The 22,193-nt window shown below is 40.2% G+C and overlaps 1 protein-coding gene across 18 annotated transcripts in view; it reads right to left on the bottom strand.

Moving 5' to 3' along the window:
- Pard3 (par-3 family cell polarity regulator) overlaps positions 1-22,193 on the bottom strand; it is a 527,188-nt gene that overhangs the window by 189,823 nt on the left and 315,172 nt on the right. For 14 of the 18 annotated variants that reach the window (XM_005398126.2, XM_013521392.1, XM_013521386.1 and 11 more), the window contains 2 exons: positions 18,884-19,111; positions 4,882-5,113 (listed from right to left, as the gene is read on the bottom strand). In XM_005398126.2, coding sequence (XP_005398183.1) covers positions 4,882-5,113; positions 18,884-19,111 — 460 coding nt within the window. Of the gene's footprint in view, positions 1-153; positions 281-4,877; positions 5,114-18,883; positions 19,112-22,193 lie in introns of those variants that run through there. The other 4 variants (XM_013521396.1, XM_013521397.1, XM_013521400.1 and 1 more) reach the window with 2 other exon arrangements.

The following is a 22,193-nucleotide window of genomic DNA, read 5'->3' as shown; positions in this document are numbered from 1 at the left end:
AAAAAAAAAAAAATGCCTCTGCCTTTTGCAGCAGTAATTTAAACCCCACATTGGAAAGCAAGATCAAAAAGTTCCAAATTGATTAACATGGAAATTACTTAGCCATCAAAACCGCTGATGTCGTAAACAAAATTCATCAACAGCCACTAAGAATTCATTGAAAGTAAATTTATTGTTTGTTTAAAAAAAAACAACAACAACAACTGTGCAACACGTGCTGCTCAAGACATTGGGAACCGGGTTTGGTGCTCATCTCTTCTCAGGCTTCAGTTTGGCAAGGCTAAATGAGAGACACGGTACAGACACACAGTTAGTAAGCACAGAGCAGGGGCAACAACAATAGTGTTTGTTATTCTCTCAAACCTAAGGTGCGCCATCCAAACCGTAATAGTAAAATTTAAGATCCGAGCATGTCCACTGTGTTCTGAAAATGATTATATTCTAAAAAGGAAAAGCTGACAGTATATCTGATTTCAACCAAACAAGGTTTCCAATGAAGTTTTCTATTTCCTCTTACAGAACTGAATGAAACAATGCTTCAGGGATCCAGGTAATTAATTTAAGTGTAATTGGAGAATTCAATTTTAATGGCAACACTGCAACGTTACTTTTGCTCTAGCTTTCCAAAGCAACAGGCTCTCAGCTATCACACAGGGACAATGGCAAGAAAGAAATCAGAGACATGTGCCATAAGGCCAGATCTCGCAAGAGCCTTTAGTTTGGGGGCACTTGCAATTCTCTGAAATTCAAATGATAATAGTTCCATTTTTCCAGCAGAGCAGTATCAAACTGCACTTACTTCAGGGCTAAATAAAAAGACACATCATTTTAAATTCCTAATATACGAGAAGACAGGATTTTAATGTCTTGTTGGTAACTTCTATTTAGAGATGGAAACTACGGCCAAAACATGTTGCTTAAAAATGCTGTTGCTTTCCTTTAAAAATGCACACATTTAAATCATGAAACAACTGTTCTTCTTCCTTTAAAGTATGTATTTAGTTCTCTCTTTAGTGACACCTCATATAATTGCAGGGTTCTCAGCAATGTTTCATGGTGCAAAATTTGAATAGCCAAGCATCTGAGGATCAAATGCACACAGACTCAAAATGTCAGCCCCTCCCTCTGCTCTGCTGGCTACGTTCAGAGTCATGTCTACCTGTTCCCAAGCACACTCTGGTTTCTTAGATACAAAGCCACTTTAATTATGCTAATAGGAGTTCTGTATATGCCAAAGAACATGCAGTACGTACAAGAAGAAATTAATACAAACAGGAGACACTTTACATTTGTTATTGGATTCCTTATGGATTTAAATTTGTGACTTAAAACTTGCATGAAGGCAGCGTTTCCATTTCATATGCTCCATAATTTATAAACAGAAGAGGGATTCATCTGACTCCCAACATTCTTTCCTAGAGCTATTTATCAATAATTAAGATATTTTCATGACTACTATACAATGTGTGAAAAAGAAACCATGTTTCCTGGGTATGCCAATGACTAACACTACCTATTCAACCCACCATCAATCTCCTCTGGTCACTTTTCAAATATGGTCACTCTCTTTGGTCCATGTTGTGTTTAACCAAGAATGTCAGCAGGGTTAGGAACTCTGTCTTGGGAGGGAAGGGTGGGGGGAGACAGACAGACAGACAGACAGGGTGGTTGCTAGGTGGGGAAGATCCTGTGAGCACGATCATGAAGGAAAACATACTATTTTGTCAAGTAGACTACAGAGAAAAAGCATGTATGCTACTATATTTACGTAGAAAGTGGTCTAATGTCCCTTGCCATTTTTTATTATCTGAACCACAAAGCAGAGAAACCCCACACCGAGACCCACTGCTGCTTCGTACCTCAGGCCTGAGCAGGCCGCTGGGCTGCAAGCCCACCCCTGTACTAAGAAATGGATACGTTCGGATATGTTTGGATAGAGCTACTTCAAAGCAACACTGCTCAGGAAGTCATGCCCAAAGAACAAAGAGAAGGGAGGAAACTAATTGTAAGATCTTACTGTATTCCTCTAGGTGGTTAGAAGAAGAGGTGAAAGTGGAGGAGGAAGAAGGAGAAAACATAAAAGAACGAACCCAAGTTTCCTTAGTCTCAAATAATCAGATTCAATAGGCATGAAAGTTTGCTTAAAAATGATTTCAAACATCTCCAGAAGCTTCAAGAGTTTTCTCAAACAGTAGTGACATATAGTAAAAGTATAAAGACAGGATTAAAAGCTAATATTCAAAAAAGGAAAAAGTTTGTTTCCCGCTTAATCGAGTATGCTCAAGTCGTGGTCAAGGAGCAGCATCCATGAGCCACAGCCCTAGGGGCGGAAGCAGAGGTTTGTGATCAGACCAACACAGCCTTGTCCATGACTGCAGACCTGACGCAGCCACTCTGCTCAGAGATGTATTTACGCTCCCACTGCAGGAAGGGAGCTGTTTTAAGGAATGTATAGCCACCCTTGGCAGAAGAAGTACCCCCAGTAAGGCTGACTCCACATCTTAAGGAGCTGGGAGGGCCAGGGGTGCAGGAGGTGCCCTGGGGGTCTCAGCACACACCCACAGGGCAGGTGTAGTCCTCCTAGAAGCAAAGGTCATACTACAGGGAAATATTCTGGAAGTGATGAGTTTTGACTATTAATTAACAAGATACAGTGAAATTTTAATAACGGCCGTGGACTGGATTGCAAATTTTATCTAAACTGAACAACTGGTTCTCATCAACCATCGAGGGTACACTCCAGCAAACCACTGACTCTAGCACACAGAGAATACAGATGTCCAGGATTTCATTTACCAGTCATTCTTAAACACTAGGAGAACAGCAGCCTCAGTTAAAAAGCAACAACAATAATAAAAGAACCTTCAGCCCTGTACCTGAACATAGAATTCAATTTTCAAGAGTACACTGGCTTCTGAAATTACAAATGGGTCAACTTCTTTATCACAATGCTGGCTTTCGTTGTTGGTTATAAGTATAGCCTATGGATTGAGATCTAGGAAAAACATTACAGGGTGCCTTGCAAGACCTTTACCAGCAAGAGGGGCGTGATGTGTTGCTCTTCAGGGTCCCTTTAAAACTCTCCACTCCTCTGCCCCCCAATAAAAAGCTCTGATATTACAGTGGCAAGTTGCAGATGATGATAATTTATAAAATACTGGAAGTTTGTTTATCTATTATTCCATATCAACAGCAAGAGTCCTGTATCTACCAGGTAAGCATTGGTGGTAGTGAAAATGAACAAGCACTGGATCCCGAAGACTTCAGGGCACTGTGGGGCTAGGACTAGGCCTTGAGTCTCAGGGGAGGGCTCCTCCTACCTCTTATTCTCACATTTAAAGAAGACAGTGGTACAAATTCCTTAAATTTTAAGTGATGGGCAGCAGCCTAATTTCTATGCAGTTTATGAGCTCTTCTTTTGCATACATACACTGGAGGGAAAACCCCCTGGCTGACACAGGAGCAGAAATGACGTGGCAGTTAGAGCAGCAGCATCGCGTAAGTATTCTTGGACATGGACATAATGAAGAAAGATGAGCTTACTGGAAATGCATTCAGAAGGAGTCATATATTAAAAAAAACAGAAACTATGAAGAGCCCGGTGTTCTGAAGCACTGAGAGAAAGAAGTACAGTATTATTTAAATCAAAGATAATGTCCAGGCTCTGTGTGTTAATGTACGCCTACTTCTGCCCTCACGCACACATTAATTTTATCGCATGCTTATAGAACACATCTGCTGTGTCCTGAGGGCTTTGGGCTGGGCTGTGACTCCTGGACTTTTCAGCACTGACATTTCTATGACACCCTGAATTATTGAGGTCAACCTGAGCATTGTAAATCAAGGGAATTCTATGAAAATAAAAACTCTTATTCACATTGTGCAATTAAAAACAAGTTAAAAGGAAGGGATTCATAATGCAGGATACCTACTTTTTGAAAAGCCAAGAGGCTTGCTGTATGTTTTCAATTTTAAACCATCATCTTGATATGTTTAGGGGTTTAATTTATGGAACAATCAAGCAATCTTTATATTTAACATTAAATGCCTGAATACTATAAATCACCTTAGATGAACATTTATGTGGGAGTTTCAGTGAAACTTCTGAACAACTTGTCACTTTTATTGTATAGCAGTGATTTGTAAAAAATGATATGCTAAGTAATCCCAGAGAATAATTTAGGGACACAAAAACAACTGTCAAGAAGCAGCCAGAGACTACATTTAATGAAATCGTTACAGACTGAAGTAATAAGTATTAAATTAATCAACACATCTTAATTGAAGCTCTATCTGTAACATTTTTTATTAGACTTGTTATTAATGAACCTTTAAATGCTACCACTAACTTGAGTTCTACGTTAAATTTAAATAATGAACAATTGTTCCCACACAGAAAAGAACAAACACCGCTTTAATAGCCCTTTGTCTCAGTGGAGCTTTTATTCTGGGCTGGAGAGAGATGGGAGAACTCAGCTTGCTTCCTTGCCACAGTATCTGCCCAGCTGTCACCAAGGAGGTGAGACAGCCAGAAGTGACCGCAGTGAAACGGGGAGGAAGGTGGGCAAGTAGTAGCTAAGAGTGGAAATGACATGAGAATTGTGGCTGACCTCACAGATAATGCTTCCAAATCTGTGCCTTTTATAAGCTCCCAGTTACACCCAGTCCTGTGTCACGTAACAGTGTTCCGGCCCACGATGGGTAGCAAGACAACAGGATGCCCCGCGCTGCCCAGGGGTGCACTGGGCAGCACCACCTCGGTTTCTGATGCTCACGCAATGGAAAGGTCACCTGAAGGTGGACTTCTCAACTGCACACAGTGTTAGGCAAGCCGTGGCTGTACGTGGAGGGATGTTCTGATTGGGGTTGGCACACACTTACCTGAACATGTCTCCCAAACCCTTCAGCATCCCCTTCTTGGCTTTCATCTTATCCTTGTCCTTCTCTCTGTCTTTCTTCTTCTCCTTGCCAGTTTTGTCCTTCCTCCGGTCAGTCTTGTCCCCTTTTTCTTGGTTCCCGTTCATGTGTCTCTCCAGAGAGTGGGATGGCTGGTCACTGGCTGTGGAGACAGATTCTCTCCCTGACCTTGAACTTTCCTCTGTGTCTTCTTCCACTTGAAAGAAAGAAAAAAAAAAAAAAAACAATTAAAAAGAGTACAGCGAGTGACGGCAACAAAGTGACTGGAAACTAGAGGACCCAGGAGGTCATGACCGCCCCTATTTTCAACAGGGGAACGGCTCTACCATCAGTATGGGTTGCAAAACTGCTCAAGGCTGATGACATCTGAGGGGATGGAGTGGGCATGTGCCCTTCATGGAGCTGGACAACCTGAGCAAGGCAGAAGCAGCTTTCAGGCTGAATGCACGGCAACGCCTGCTCAGGGTCCTGGGCACTAGTTTATAAAATGGAACTAAACAAAACAAGAAGCCCCTGCTTCTCCCCCATGCTTCCTTGCTCCGTGGTTACCGAGAAGGGAGTTGCGCTCTGGCACCTCATTAACTTGCTAAGCTGCAGCACTCAGGAGTAAGCACGCCAGTGTCAGCAAAGCGCTCCTACCCCAGGCTCCTCGACACGTTCATGTAAGGTTTCTGGACACAAGAGAGAGGATTTTGCTTTTAATAGCTACCACAGACCCTCATAGCCTCTGTAACTTTTCCTTACACTGTTACGAGGAGGCCAAACACCCTAAGTAAATGCTACCACATGTTCTACATACTCAAACCCTCAATAATTCTCCATGCCCACCTGGACAGTGGCAGACAAACAGAGGAGAATGGCGCCATGAAAAGGGGTCAATGAACAATCCTCATTCCTTCAGACTTTGCAGATGAAAACTCAATGGTTCAAGGGCAAGCAATACCCTTGGCTTTTTGCAGATGGAAGAACAAGTAACTAAAGTAGGCTTCTACTTTAGAATTTCTCTATCAAGTAAAAAGCATGGATGTACAGAAAAACAGTAATTCAGACAAATCTGTTCTGAGATTTGTAGCCTAAAATTGCCTTCCAAATACAGTAAGAATGTTGGGGTCTTCAGATGACTTCTTGAATTCAAAAGTCACTGTTTTTTTCAGAATGAATGAAGTATGGATCAGTGTTTTTGAGTTTCTAGTAACACACAGTCAAATAATACAGTTAGATCATCTCAGTCTTGTGAAAAGAAATGACCTCAAAATCAAGTTTATGTACCTTAAGAGAAACATAGGCTTGCCTCTCTGGAACTAGCAATATGTAATACCACAGGATACGACTAGCTAAGTAGTATTTCTGATGTGATCAGGGTTTTGTTCATAAAGTCTTAGCCTATACTTATGTCTTCAAGAAGAGTAGGGGCCCTCTCTTCCAGATTTAGTGCTTCTGTTCTAATATTTAGATCTTTGATGCACTTTGATTTTAGTTTAGTATATGGTGAGAGACATGGGTGTAGTGTTAGTCTTCAGCACATGGAGAGACAGTTTTCCCAGCACAATGTATTAAAGAGGCTGTCTTTCCTCCAGTGAAGGTCTTTGGCCCCTTTGTTGAAGATAAAGTGGCTGAATGTATTTGGAGGTGTTTCTGCATCTTTTAATCTGTTCCACTGATCCTCAGGTTTTGTTTTTTGCCAGGACCATGCTGTTTTTATTATAGTAGCTTTGTACTATGATTTCATATCAGGCATTGTAATGCCCCCTGCTTTGTCATTTTTATACAGTGCAGTAATACTCAGCATAAAAAAGGATAAAGTTGAAACATTTCTGGGTAAATTGATGCACCTTGAGACAATACTCTTAAATGAAACAAATGGGACACACATGTGTAAATATCATACTGTTTCTCTGGTATGAGAAACAGAAAGTTTAAGTAAGGACCAAAATGAGTAATACATACTGTGCAATAGGAAGAAAATGTACAAAGGGTAAGGGGAACTAGGAAGGGTGAAAGGAAGGATGGGGAAAGAAAGAAATGAGAAAAGAAGGGAAAAAAGGAAATAAAGCTTTTGTAAATAAGGAGGGAAAGGGGGACTGAAGGGAGGGAAGGGGGATGGGAAAAAAAGAAGAAGAAGCAAGAAATAGCATGGACAGGTACACATTCCCTATGATGAATATGATCATTATGTATACCTAAAAGGTACCAATAAACAATTTTTAAAAAGACTAGCTGAGACGGCCCCAATTCCAGTCCTATGCCATTAAATACTCACAAATCTGAGTAGAAATTATTAAAGGATGGCTTAGTCAGGCCCAAGTAGTATGCTTTTGGGTTTATAAGATTCTGGTTATTATGTGTAATATAAAAAACAAAGGTATAGAATTTTTTTTCTCGATATGTTTGATTAAAAACATGAGCCCACTAAGTTCCTGTTCCTCTGCAGGCCATTCCTTAGGCACAGCCAGAACAAAAACATCACTCTGTCTAAATCTGGAAGGTCCTTGGAGGTCATATGGACCAATTTCTTGGACTTGGCATCAGTGGCCTTGCCGTCTGAGGCTACCATGTCTGCTATAATATCACTGTATGGTTGGACTTTAGCAAGACCTTCTTGCATTTCTTTGATAATTCCATTTGCAAATGCTCAATTGCATGCTTCAGACAGCAGGCATTTGTGTGCTCTACCCTAGATAGTCCCAGGAGCCAGCACTGCATTTCAGAAAACTACTGTCAATTTTACGTTGTCATTTAATGCTGGGACTTGTGGTTCATACTGATGAACATACCCAGTGAGCCACAGTAAATGAGCACAGCAGACTCTGGACAACCCACTACCCACAAAAGTGACTTTAGAAAACCTGGCCGCCACCTGTCTGGGGTCATCTAACTGTGAGCCATCTTCCTCTTCCAAAGAGCCAGGCAGCACCGAGAAAATCTGCTTCTTTTTCTCTCCACCAATTATGGATAAATATTGACTGTGCAAGATTATTAGAGGAAGCCAGTTATCACTTTCAGATGGACATGGTCAAAGTCCACAGCCTCACAGATAATGCTGAGTTAAGGCAATAATTTTTGTGGTGCACTCTGGTATGAAACAATAACTTGGCCAACTGGCCTAAGAGCCTGCTAATTAGCTGTAGTCTTTTCAAGTGACAGCTCCCAAGAGAATGCAAATACAGTTTAAGCAGCACTGCAGTGTCTTGTCTACCCTTGGACATGGCTGTATTCCACCTGTAGACCACTGCTTCGATATTTGGGAATGTGTGTGGCTGCAAATTCAAGGTAATTGATTAAATTATTATAAAATAATTGCTCAAAAGTATAAAACCTACCACTACTGGTTTAGTCAAGCAGGCTAAATAGATGCTAGTAAATGTTCTACAATCCCGAGTGGCAACCAGCTTTATATTTCCATCGCTATTAGTACAATGCTTTATTTAATATTGCGCTTCTCACATGCTATCTCATAAACGTCCGCCTCTCATTCTCATGCTCTTAAAACAAGGACCGCCATACAAACAGCAGATGCAAATAAATGCCTACTAACATGAAAGACTGCTAGCTAACACCAGACCAATGATTCTTTCCAACCAAACTTTGATCCAACTTCTGAATATCAACATCCTTCTACCTTCATAAAAATGTTTACTTTCCTCTATTCAAGCCTGACAAAACCAGCCAGAACCCAACTACAGTCACACTGAGGATGCCCATTGCACTTGGTTTAGCATTAATCGGTTGCTGGTATATTTTTACACTGTTGTTGTCAGTGGTATATGTATCATGTAATGGATTTTACAACCCTCTACAATGTCTGAAACTATAAACAAAAAAATGAGCTCAATAAACATAAATGAGTTAGCCTTCCACAGCAACCATTATCATAAATCACGACTGGAAGTATCAGTAGCGATTTTGTTAGTTTCTGCCTAATACTTCTGGCAGGAGTTCAAGGGGCATATGTCTGCTCTTGGCTCAGTAACAGAATAAAGGCGGTGCCTTCACAACTCACTATATGCTGAAGTCATGTTTGTTGCCAATTTTCTTCATAGTCACAATAATTTTCTGGTGTATGTAATGCAACTTACTTTCTAAATTGGGTGAAATACAGAAAGCATTAAATCATTTATTAACTTTGGGTTTTGTAACCTCATCTTATAAAATGAAAACTACTTCACTTTCCTGCCCCAAGCAAGTGGATTGATCAAAATGATATTTGCGTAGCTGAGAATTCTTTATGCTTATTCTAATTTAGATAATACATTATCACAAACTCTACTGGGGGTATACTGATCTAACTAATCCTTTTGAATGCCAACTAATTAAAAATATTTAGCAATATGGAGCTTCATATGTATAAACATAAGATGTTCTTTTAGAATATCACATTTTATATACGCTTCAAACTCAGAAATTGTTCAATAAAGAAAAAATAAGAATCTCTCATTTTACCCTGCCCTTATGTAAAAAAGCTATGGCTTATAAAATAATTGGCTACATAAGTTTAATTTTTGAAAATATACATATATATATTCAAGGTCACTGATATGCGAGTCAGCCTCTAAATTTTAAAACCAAATTTTGTACTTGTAGTACTAGCTTTACTATAAGGGCCATAAAATATTGTTATTTCCCTAAGCTAAAAAAACACAAAACATTCATGTGAACAATTTGTCAACTAAGAAAAGTATTAGTAATACATCAGCAGTAAATGACTTGATCTATTGTGTTTATACAGTAAATTATAAGAACTAATCATAAACTTATCTTTAGGTAATTTACTATTTTAAATGCTGTATAAATTCTGATGTTTTCCACTTTAATTTTGCTCATCTTTACAGATTATTTACTTTCCTTTCCAAAATAGCTTGAACAAAGAAAGATGATTATCTCCTTCCAAACAAATAGAAATGTCTATTTTTACAATATTTCTGCCTGTTTTAACCTGCTCTATGCACCAAACTCCAAGCCACTTCCCCATGTGATTACTGATAAAGACAGGTACTGTTCAAGTTTCTTTTTTTAAAGAAAGTAATGCGTGAAGCTACTTATTTCTCTTTCACACAGCACAGTCATTCTGCAATTAAGACATACCTAATTACCATGTTTTCAACAGATGCAAATGTAGCTCAATTAAAATTCCAGCCCATGTTACAAATTAAGCTGCTCAATTCTGCAGGTATCATGGTGGAATGAGGTCACCAAAAAGTTTGGAAAAGACTGGGCATTTATGTATTAATGATTATGGAGAAATGACATGGGGGTCTCAATTGATCTTCAAGGTGTTGCAGCTCCTGCTATTAATAAAATACTTCTATCTACTTGTCACAAACATTTCACTGTCAAAAGCTGACTCTACTCTGTACTGTAAACATACACTAATGCAAATTTTAAAAATTTTTAAAAAGTTGACTTCAAGCTCTATGACTAATTTTTTTTTTCCCTCACTGACAAGTAATGCTACTGTTGACATTGTAGTGATCTCTGTTGGCTCCTTACCCACAATGCTTTTCTGTCTTTCTTTCTAGTAGAACTCAGGGTACAACTAAGCTCTAAGGGGTGGGCTCACTATGACGTTTAGGTCAACCTGTGGACGCCGTGCCCCAGTGAAACTGTGTGGTCAGGGTTACCAGACCAAGGATGGCACCATCACACTGAATGGACATCTCACACTTGGAGGCATAGCTCACCTTCTGTTGGACATGAACTTTCAGAAAGCAGAGGGTCCCTGAGCCCTGTGGAAAAGCAGAACTGTGGACAGAGGAACAGAAGGGGCAGAATGATGCTATGTCTTTGATGACCCTGCTAGATGGTGGGATTAATAAAACTAGAAGCTCCCAACTCTAGAACTCAGCACTCCATCACGGTGACATTGGTCAGAGGGATTTGCTCTTAAATCCTGTGGAGAACATGCTAACAGGCATACTAAATCAAACGTGAAGCAGCTGTGGGACATCTCCACTGTTATTTATCACAAGGCTAAGAATTAGCAGTTAATGTCATTTGAGGCAGTTTGGACAACTGTACTAGATTTAACTGAATTGTTCAATAGGCAGACATAGACAAATATAAAATGAAACTGACAAAATTATTTCTTGTTCACCACTCAATAAGTACTCTCCTCTGAGGGCAGGACCTGAAAAACATTGGTAAATACTAGTCGAGTAAGTGGCTAGATGGACAAAGAGCCTGCAACATGAAGCGGAGCCCTTCCCTGCTCTCTGTTTATAAAGAGCCACCCTAGGGATTAGGAAACCTCGGTGACAGAGACACTGATTCTTCAGCAGTTACAGTTGACTCTGGAAGACACAGGACCAAAAGTGAAAACTTTGCTCACAATGGCTCACAGTCTTCACAAGCTGCCAACTTTACAACTTTACAACAAAACCCAGGGCTTTTCCACTGTGCTACATTCTCCACCCTTCTCTTTGTTCCTCTTTTCTTCGCATCATTTCCTTTCCTTTCTTCCCTTTCCCTTCTCTTTTAGACAGAGTCTCACTAAGTTGCTAAATTGACCAGGCTGGGCTCCATCCTAGGACCCTTATGCTTCAGCTTCCCAGAGTGCTGGGATTACAGGTGTGCACCACCACAAGCAACTTAAAATGTTCAATAAATTAAAGCCAGGTTTAACAATGGAAAATGTCACTGAGCTTTGCAAATCCATGGAATCCCACTCGTGTCTACCGACTACCGTGTGGTAAAAATGTAATACAAATCCATGAGGCCTGGACTCCCAGGTCTGCTAAGCTCTACACAGGAACAGAGCACACTGGGCGCATAAGTACTTTTTACTTCTCACTGGAGTTGAATATTTTAACTTTGGAAAAGGAAGAAATATATAGGAAATGAACAGCTAGTGATACAGATGGCGTAGAATCTGCTGTTCTGGACTCTGACTTTTAACATCAGAATGATGAACTCTTGGCAAGGAAAACAAGCTTTTTCTGAACACCAACACACACATGCACACACACACATGCACACACACACATGCACACACACACACACGCACACACACACAAATCTGATGTGGAACATGAAGACTTTAAAAGCCTTGATGTGAAGACATGGAGTGGGAATAAGAGCTGATATTCACCAAGAAATAATATGAGCACGAATGAGAGAAACACCAGAGTAATCGAGTGCCAGGAGTGGGACTGGAGGAGGGGTTTCCTCAACTGGAGGAAAGTTCAGATGACCCCCAAGACATTCCACTGAGTAACCAACTTTTGACATTAGAAATAAAAATTCTTGGTGTAAGTGGATGGAAGGACAAAACAACAGGATCATTCTTCCAAAGGAATTAAGAGCTATTACCAAAAACCACTGTTCACTTTTACTTTGCATTCTAAACTTCTCTCTAATCCACCCCTCACTGAAGTAGGTAAAGTTCCCAATGGTCACATCAGGGTGTCACCCACACCATCGCCCTCGTCTGACAAGAGGTCTCAGGACAGGCATGATGAGGGTCAGATTCTCACCTTTCTGAAACCTTACACATTTGCTCTTGGTTTCTAATTGATTTTTACATTCAGTCTCTCAAGAAAGGACAGTGGTAGCACAATGCGTACACACAGGGCGAGGGGTCGGTGGGCAGTGTGAGAGTGCCCGGATGGACAGTGCACGTGGGTAAGGTCAGCACCTGCACTCCAGGGATGCAGAGAAGCAGCGCAGTCGCGGGAGGACCGGCTGTGGGATGCCAGCAGTAACCTCACAGCTGAGCAACAAGCATCTGGGCTAGACTGGGAAGAAGGAATGAATCAGATTTCCAGAGGAAAGATTAAGAAAGCTTGGTGACGGACTGGCTCCACAGTGAGATGATGACTGTGAGTGAGTTCCCGACCCTGCGAGTCCTAAGGAGAGAGATCATGTTGGCATCATCCATCCCGACGCACGTGGTACTGGAGCACACGCGTGGCATCCACCTTCCCTCTAGCGCGGCTCGGGCTCATCACTCACCTGGGTTCCTGCGATCCTATCCTACAAGCCTTGGAGTATAAAAGGGCTCTCCTTGCTACAACCCTGCCACCCCAATAAGCCGTTATCCACCCCATGGCCACAACCACCATATCCTTCTGTTTAAAATTCTTCAAATGCTTTTAGATGTCTTCATGAAAAAATACAAATAAATTTGGCTGCCCATAGCCTGCTCTCTGCTTACATCTGAAATCTCCCTCTACTCATAGGTGCTACACACCCCAAGCCAAGAAGGACCTGGAACTATGGACACGGTCCCCTTCCACAGGCCCCCAACATCACCTCTGCACCCAGTGGAAGACCCTCAACCAAGACCTCAACTCAAGCAAGTCCTTTCAGGACCCCTCTCCCCCGTCCCTCCTGCTGCACCCTAATTTCTACAGATGTTTTGTAGGTGCCCCACCTTTGGTGCCATGACCCTGTGCACCTTAATGTAGTTGGATTACTGAGACGCAATCATTTACTGACCCCTCAAGAGCTTACGCCCCAAACATCAGATTATAGGGGACGGGACTCATGAATATACACTTAAGTATTTCAGGGTGGCAGTAGTATAATAGGCTTTCTCATTTGTAAGTGTGTTCAATATTCTCAATAAATACATAAACCACCACAGCACTGAGAATCAGAAAATATGCATTCTAAGCATACAGCACTTAAGTGGAATCTTGGTCAAATATTTAAATATTTTCCCCTCTAAAAATGCTTATAAATGAGGTTCTTACAATCCAAATACTTGAGATGTCATTTCACATTTAGCTTAAGTTACTTTTCATCTAGAAAGAGAACTTTACGGAAGACCTTTAGCTGCTTCACATATACCCCTTACCTCATTCAGAAATTTCCTAAAAATTCACCAAAGCTTCTTTTCTTAAACTGAAGATAATATTTAAGTAGACAAATTGGCCTCCATTTCAAAACAAATATTTTATAGACCAACATCCAATTATCCATTAAAATGGATTAAATAAAGGAAATAGTTTACAAGGTACTTTGACTTTGAAAACCATATCCTGAATTCTTTCACAGTAGATTTGCTGTAATTTAATATGCTCTGGTCATGATAAAATTAAACTTAGCTTGCATGATTTTTGCTCAAATAGATGATGACTAGCAGTGGGCAGAATGGTGGGAAGTAGAAAATCTGAGAGATCAAATGGAATATGCAAACAACGAAATTCCCCTCACTAATGTAAGTTTCATTTCTTCAAATCTTTACTGCAAACCTAAAATATGCATACTTTAAGGCAATGCTTTCTTTTATCTCCTAAGAGTGCTATACAAAAACATGGCAAACTACTCAAAAGCAATATCTCTATGCTCTGAAGCCATACCATTTTTCCCATCTTAAATTTATTAACTTTATATATTTTTAAATCAGTACCCACCATAGGAGATACGTGCTTCTGCTGTGTTTCCTCTCTACGACTCCCCCCAAAAGCTGTTACTAGATTAGTAAAGGGACTTAAAATATCGGAAAAGTTTTTAATTATGAAACAAATAGGATTATGCATTTTAAAAAAGAAACAAAGCAATGTTATTGTATGTGTTTTCTTGGTAGTTACAGCAAGTGATTTATGCTGGGGGATGCAGCAGCCACTCGCTGAGAGCCAGGCTGCATAGGCCATTTGCATAGAAGCGGCAGCAGATTGTAGATGCCCTGACCTGTCAAACACAGGTAGGGCCTCAGAGATAATGGGTCCCAGAATACAAAGCTCCATCTTGATCCAGACAGACACACACAACATGGAGAGGCCAGATGGATTAAATGAGAGACAAAAACGCTGGCTTCTGCCATCTCCATGGGAAGAACGCAAGTGCTATAGAAGATGACAGATACCAGACACCACATGGATCTCGCCCCAGCCTCCTGGCCCCCAGTGCTGCGCCTGTGGCATGACTTCAGTGCTGCAGAGAAGAGGCAAGCCTGTTCAGAGCCATGAAATCATCTCTGGGGAAGGGCTCGCCCAGCTGACAGGGGCAATCAACCATGCTCTGTACGCGTCTGCCTTGGCGAGAGGAGCGGGCCACAGGAGAGGAGAAAAGGAGAGACAGGGATCAGCCAGTGATGCTCGGTTCTCTTCAACCACCCTCAGTCCCTCTGTTAGTAGCTTAGAGCCCACACCCCACCCTGGACTGGCAGAGGGCACAGCATCCTGTGGGACATCCTGTCTGCGAGGATGATCGTCCTGCTCTCAGAGCAGTGCTCGGTGGTGATACGATATTTGGATTTTACCAGGTGGCTGAAGCCAAGTCACACACTAAAACAGAAACCATCTTCTGCCCCAGACTCACAGGGCACAGACAAGGGAGGGGAAGCCACCCACAAATGCAGGCCTGACAAGCCTTTCATTTTAGTCAGATGTAAAGGTGCAAGTCTCGTGGCCACCAGGGGTGATCCACCCTTGATTCTTTTTTTTAAGCAAAAGAAAGAGCTTGCTGAAGTGTTTAGTACATGCCAGGTCTAGGTGAGATGCCACAGGTACAGTTGACTGTCCTTGTCATCCTGCACCCCACACTGGAAGTCTCTCTGTCCCCAACCTTTCTGCGCATTGGCAACAGTCACCCACTAACTCCTCTGACATGTGTGCAACCGTGTGATTTGCAAGCCCCATGCCTGGTGTTGCAGGGTCAGAACAGACACAGGGGTGTCCTTCATGGGCCTCATAGGAGGGGAGAGGGCAGTAGGCAGGACTGTGACCAGCTATGACAGTGATGGAAAACCTTTTAGAGCTTTCAATGACACACACAGCCTGCTGTGGCATTTGTGCCAGAGGTTCGCCACCACTGGGCTATACTGTTGGGGATGGTAAAACAACTAGGGACCTCAAAATCCACCTGCACCATCTAAACCAGAGCTTGGTAAACATTCTCCCAAAAGTAGCAAACCACCGATTTTAATAAAAAATTTGTAAAGAACCAGCATCATAAAGTGATTCACACAGGAACTATGAAGCAGAAGAGCAAAGAAGCAGCGAAGAGGTGAAGGGGGAGGCCTCTCTCCTGACCAGAGGTCAAATACAATTTGAAAATCAATGTTCTATGTGTCCACATTTTCACTTTTACAAATGAGGAAACTAAAGCTCAAGGGTGCTTTAGTTTGGCCTACACCCCAAACTGACCAGCATGGGAGTCCAGATGACATCTCTCAAGGCTCTTCCACCTCCGGGAATGATCCCTACCACAGTTCTTCACACCCTGGACACTTACAATGGTCACTTCCATTTGTCAGAGCTAAAGCTCAGCAGCCTGGTCTGAAAAGTAATATTCAAGACAGAACTCTGAAAACTATGGCCATCTATGGTGGCAGGTGTGGCCTACTAGGGAATCTGCCACAAATGTCTTTGTAGCTCCTGTCCAGAACTGCTTGCTTATTGATTGATTGATTGACTGATTGTCTTTTTGAGCATGGGGGAATGCATAAATTTTAATATGCTGTTACTTCCACCAAGAACCTGTTCTTCCCCATTTTAAAAGGACACTGAGTTTATGAAGGAATCCAAGCATACGTCCACCTTGGTGGGAGACTCCGGAGAGTCTACATGTAAATAGCTTAGTCACCAGGTTGGTGCCATTAGAAGCTAACAAAACCTTGAAGTCTTAGTGGGAGGTCCCAAGTTCACCTGTGGTGTGCCCTCAGAAGGAACCGAGCACCTTGTTCTTGGGCTCTTTCTGCTCTTTTTTTCTTTTTTGAGACAGGTCTCACCATGTATCCTGGGCTATCCTTAAACTCACTATGATAGCCCAGGTTGGCCTCAAACTTGCAACAATCTTCCTATCCCAGCCTTCCCAAGAGCTGGGATTACAGGCATGCAGCACAATTCCTGGCTTTTTTCTGCTTCTTGGTTCATGATATGAGCAGCCTGTCCTATTACACACCTCCTAGTACTACCATCCTGCATCCGTACCAAAGGCTCACAGCAATCTTGCCGCCTCATCGGGGCAAGAACTAGAACTCTAGAACCATGAGCTAAATAACTTTTTCTCTTTAGCAACTCATTGCCTCTGATATTTGGTTACAGTATCATGAGGCTGACTAACACAAGAATGTACCTTCTACTCATATGTATTCCATGTCCTGTTGCATGTGAAATAAGTGACACATTAGGTAAGTAAACTGAAATTTATACAGGGATTTAAGAACACTTTAACCAGAATAAGACAAATGTTCAGAAGCATCATAAATTATAGATGCTTAAAAATAATATGATGATGAGACAAATACTATACTTTTTATTAACTATACACCAAGACACAGAAATAAAATCTACTAATTGTCAAGTAAATTGGTTAGCATGGCAAGGAACCACTATTACAATGGGAGAAAACTTACAGAGCCAAAAGCTCAATGACTCAGGATCTTGGAGACCTGGCTTGGCAGCTAAAATAGGAAATATGTTTCTCATCTGGCAAGAATATGTTGCATATATTTGACATCACTGTTCATTATAATGAAAAAATTATCCCAATTTAGATGGAGAATTGGGGGGAGCACGCAGCAGCATTCTCCCTTGGTTGTGTTTTGCATAATATTTTATAGCCAAAGTATTCATCTTCCCAAATACATTCAGGTTATAGGCAGAAATTATATAACTTGGTCTTAAATCTCCCCAGAATGTGTTCTTTTTACTTAAAAACTCTTCTTCACACCACAACCTTCCTTAGGTATGTGTGATACACATAATCTATGCAAATGTTAAAATGCAAGAAATTTACCATCCACATTTAATTATTTCTGGTCTGTGCCTGAACTTTGAGCTATGGGGGTCTCCAACTTTTCCTATAAGAAGCAGGTAGGTGGTGTCACAATTAGAGGTTAAAAATTAAAATAGAAACTAGCAGTTATGAATAACATACATTAGTAGTTTTTACCATTAGGATTCCAAAATCTTTGCTCAGTGAAGCAAATGCATTAGTGTTTTTCCATTTTTTAAAGTAGAATGGTTATTTTTATAAAATGTTTAACTCTAAACATAACTCCGCTGAAACATATATTTGTATGTGTTCATAAATGTTATTTTTTTTCCCTCATTGGATCATGAAAATATATATTTAGTTCATTCATATTTATGTTTGACTTTCAATCATCTTGGGTTGAAATATTTTGTAATCTGAGCTGGGAGCGGTGGCATGTGGCTATAGTCCTGTCTATCATCCCAGCATTCTGGGAGACTGAGGAAGGAAGATTGCAAATTCAAGTCCACCCAGCCTGCACAATTTAATGACTTGGCCAGACTCTGTCTCAAATTTTTTTAAAAAAGAGGTGGGGAACTGGGGCTGTATCTCAGTGCAAAGACCCAGGGCTCAACCCCCAGAACTGTAGAAGGAAGGGAGGAAGAAAGGGAAATACTTTGTCTTTTGGAGATAACACATATGAATACATATATCCTGCTTATTTAGTTCAAAGAAATTAAGACTAATTCCTAAAATACAAAAAAAAATACATCTTTAAGATCATAAATTATAACCTGTATTCATTATTTACATCACTTTACAGACATTATACAGCAGTGGTTTTCAAACATTTTGATCTCCAAGTATTGTTTTAGCATATGGATTGTATCTACCAATATATAATGAATTAAAACTGAGAAAGTTTTAAAATATAACTAAGAAACAGTAAGTTTCATAGTTATATAAGTTAGTTCCATTTAAAATAAACCTATATTTTCCAAGAATATTTTGTGAAAACAATAATGTTTTACTTTTCAAAAAAATTTTTTTAGTTTAATACTTGCTGAAAAGACACAATTCTCATACCTGCTCTGCACTCAGCCTGATCCAGTATCACACGGCATGCGGCCTCAGGAAACCCCAATACATATTTATGAGCGAACAGGAGGAAAGGGGTAAATAACTTCCTGTTATGGAAACACTTCCACCTCACAGACCTCCCAGAACAATGTTGGGAACCCTTGAGGGTTCCCTGGAACACACTTTAAGAACCACAGTTCTATAGAAGCATTGGTAATCACAGCCCCTCCAGTCATTACAGACTTACAAGTCTCCATGCCTTCATCATCATCATCTACCACAGGCTTATCATAGGACTTGTCGATGGCAGCTCGGAAGCTCTCATTGCAGCCTCTCCCTCTGATGATCCTTGGCCGTGGGCGATGGAAGGGAATGTCCCCATTCAGGGTCACCTCTGCAACTGCTGTCTGCAGACTCTCTAAGGAGCTTGACTTCTTGAGACCCAGGGAAGGTCCCACATCTCTGCTGGGGGAACCTTGGAGGTTTTAAAAAAAAAGATGAAAATATTAGTAAGAGGAAGGAGAAAATTACATACCTAAATCTCTACATGTTGTGGGAAACCTCAGGAACATAAGCTATTTCCTCAATGATGGGTGCTGGAGTGCACATGGAACATATATAAAGAACAAATAATCATAACTAATTTTTATTTTTCCCAAATTTATATTAGACTTTGTCTCTCTAGTTTCATTAGCAAAACCTTAAGTTCTAGTTTCCATTTTTATCTCTTTAGATGAAACTTTTTATGAAGTCATTTTCCCCCAAGTACTACAAATAATCCAAAAGAACCAGAATAACCAAGCGTCTCACTGAAAACACAGAGGTGCAGAGAAGGCAAGGGCAAACAAGCCACAGTAAGCTTTTCAAATTAACTGAAACCATTTTCTGGCTGTATAAAATACTTTACAGCAGAAGTCTGACATTTAAACTGAGAAAGCTTTAAAATAAACTTTACTAAAAACAATGAGCTTCCTTACATTTTTTTTCTTGGGCTATCTATAGACCCACAACCCTCTGTAATTGGTGCACAAGGCTGTTGGTCACCAGGACAACTAGGACATCCCAGCTCCAGGTAGAAACCTAATTCTGGGAAAGGCACCCTCCGTGGAAAGAGCACTACAAGATTTGAGTGGAAACCAAGGACCTAAGAGCCCTGTGCCAGAAACAGCAGAGTGGTGGAAGGGTGAGAGTCAAGTCCTCATGTCTCCGGGCCTCGAATTAATATCTGTTTGAAAAACAGGTGAGGGGCAGAAGGAAGAAGACTTAGCTATTACTGAGAAAAATTCTGTAGGACAGCAAGAGAAAATTCAGTGAATTAAAAATCTCACTCTCTTCCTTGAAGATCCAGAGCAGAAAGGCCTGAGATAATACCAATAGTACCAAGTTTAGACGGCAATCAAAACTGATTTCTGTAAACAAGACAGACAGCCTCATCCATCACTCCTGACCTGGCACTCAAAGGTACACTAATTTAGCCTTCCATGGTGGAAACGCTGGCTTGGCACCGCCACCTGGGCAAGCCAGGCTGTGGAACTGGTGTCTCACTTATCCTGTTAAAAAGACAGATGAAAAAAAATGGGAAGGTAGGAAAACTAAATAGTTTATCCCTACATGGGGTCATCAGCCCATATGTTGATCAATAATTAAGTAGTAGCTGTGTCATGTTACTACCTAGAAGACAAATAGTTCTGACATGAGCTTTCCATAGCTCAGAATAGAAAATGAAATGAAAATTAAATCGAGAGTCAAAACAAGAGTTATCTTTTTAAGATTCATTTATGTTACATCCTTCAGCTAATTTTCACAATGGAATAGCTAGATTTAAGTAAGAACAGGTATGCTAAAATATAGGCAGGATGGGAGACACAGGACTCTAATGATAAAATAATGTCCCATAAATGATTATGTTTGGGAGAAACGAGGACGTATTTAAGGTTTCTCAGTGGAGGTTTATGTACATTTTATTGTTTATTTTATGACAAAAGTTCACACAAAATATTTGTCAAGATTACTCACTTTCTATCTTCATAACACTATGTTTTTTGGTTTTTTTTTTTCCAGTACCAGGAATTGAACTCACGACCTCGCACTTGCGAGGCAGGCACTATGCCGCTGAGCTAAATCCCCAGCCCCCCAGCACTATGATTTTTGACAGATACATTTTCCAAATTACTCACAGAAGTTACTATTACAAGAAAAAATGAATTTTTTTCTAAAATATTTCCTCAATGATGGGTGTAAGAAAAGTAAGAAATTAAGAAATAAAAAGGACTATTCCTAAGCAGGGATATTTACCTTTATGCTCCCTAGAATTAGCATTGGGAAAAGCTTTCTCAAATAAATTATGGTATCCATTTTCATAATTTAACCAGCTGTATTTGGGTTCTATAAAATATGTATTAGGTAAATATTTGGAATTTTCTTGGGTTTATCATGGATATGTGTATTTATGAATGTATATATCTCCAATTAAGATTCCATGTTGTCAGTAAGAAGTATGGTAAAAGTATCATTTATTACATATGTTAAGCTTTTTGTTGAGAAGTTATTGAGATTTTTACTTTATGTACTCAGAACAATAAAATTTTTCATAATGAATTTCAGAAATGGCATGAGCGTTTAGTAAAACTGAGTGTCGCTCAGCATAGACAAGCAAATCTACAGAGCAAAAGAATGCTGAAAGTACTCTACAGTTAAATGAGCAATAATGATTTTACAGATGGAGCTAGTCGTCAAGGGTAGCTCAGTGGCAAAGGATGCATGAGGCCCTAGGTTGAATACTTAGTCTCCCTCACCCCCCAAAAAGTAGTTTAACTCAGAGCTTTACAATCTACCCCTTTCCTGAAATGTATAAAACTGTGCTGTAATATTTTAGAAAATGTTGATCATTGTCAATGGTGAGTACTGGGTTCATGACTGGTCAGTTAACTACTCTCTCTACATTTATGCATGGTTCAAAAATTTTATAATAGTAAGTTATATAAAGAAGTCAATAGTATAACTTATGAATCTTTCACAGAGATCAGCAAACCAAGGGCTAAACCTGGGAAATTTTATTGGAACACAGCCCTGTCCGTTTACTTACATGTCTACGTCTGCACAAGCAGGTGCTAGAGACCGTACCACCAATTTAAAACACTTACTACCCAGTCTTTACCAGAAAGATCTATCCACTCTTCATCTATACCATGGGTGGCATACATTTCAGTACTGCATTTTCTTTAAGCAGCATTTTATGTGACATGTTAAGATTCCCCAATGAGGCTTACAGAGATTTCTAACATTGTAAACTTTGCATTTACTAGTAACAAAAACTAGAAAAGTAGTTTTCTATAAACAGTATGGGTAAAAGATAATTTAGTTTTATCTGTACAAAAAAATCAGTATCTTTTATTTTTACTTTAAAACTCTTATACAAACCTTGAAGACTGAGTATACTTGGTTATTTTTTTGTATTTTAAGGATTAAACTATTAAAAACTCAATTCTCTTTCTGTTTGCTTTTTTCCTCAGAAATATAAGATCCCTACACCTGGGAGTAAGAGTAAATCACAACCA

This window comes from Chinchilla lanigera, unplaced genomic scaffold (assembly GCF_000276665.1).
Source record: "Chinchilla lanigera isolate Chin_1 unplaced genomic scaffold, ChiLan1.0 scaffold00061, whole genome shotgun sequence".
In the NCBI taxonomy this organism is placed as follows: Eukaryota; Metazoa; Chordata; class Mammalia; order Rodentia; family Chinchillidae; genus Chinchilla; species Chinchilla lanigera.
The sequence above is the reverse complement of the archived record's forward strand: the minus strand, read 5'-3'. Positions and strand labels throughout refer to the sequence as shown.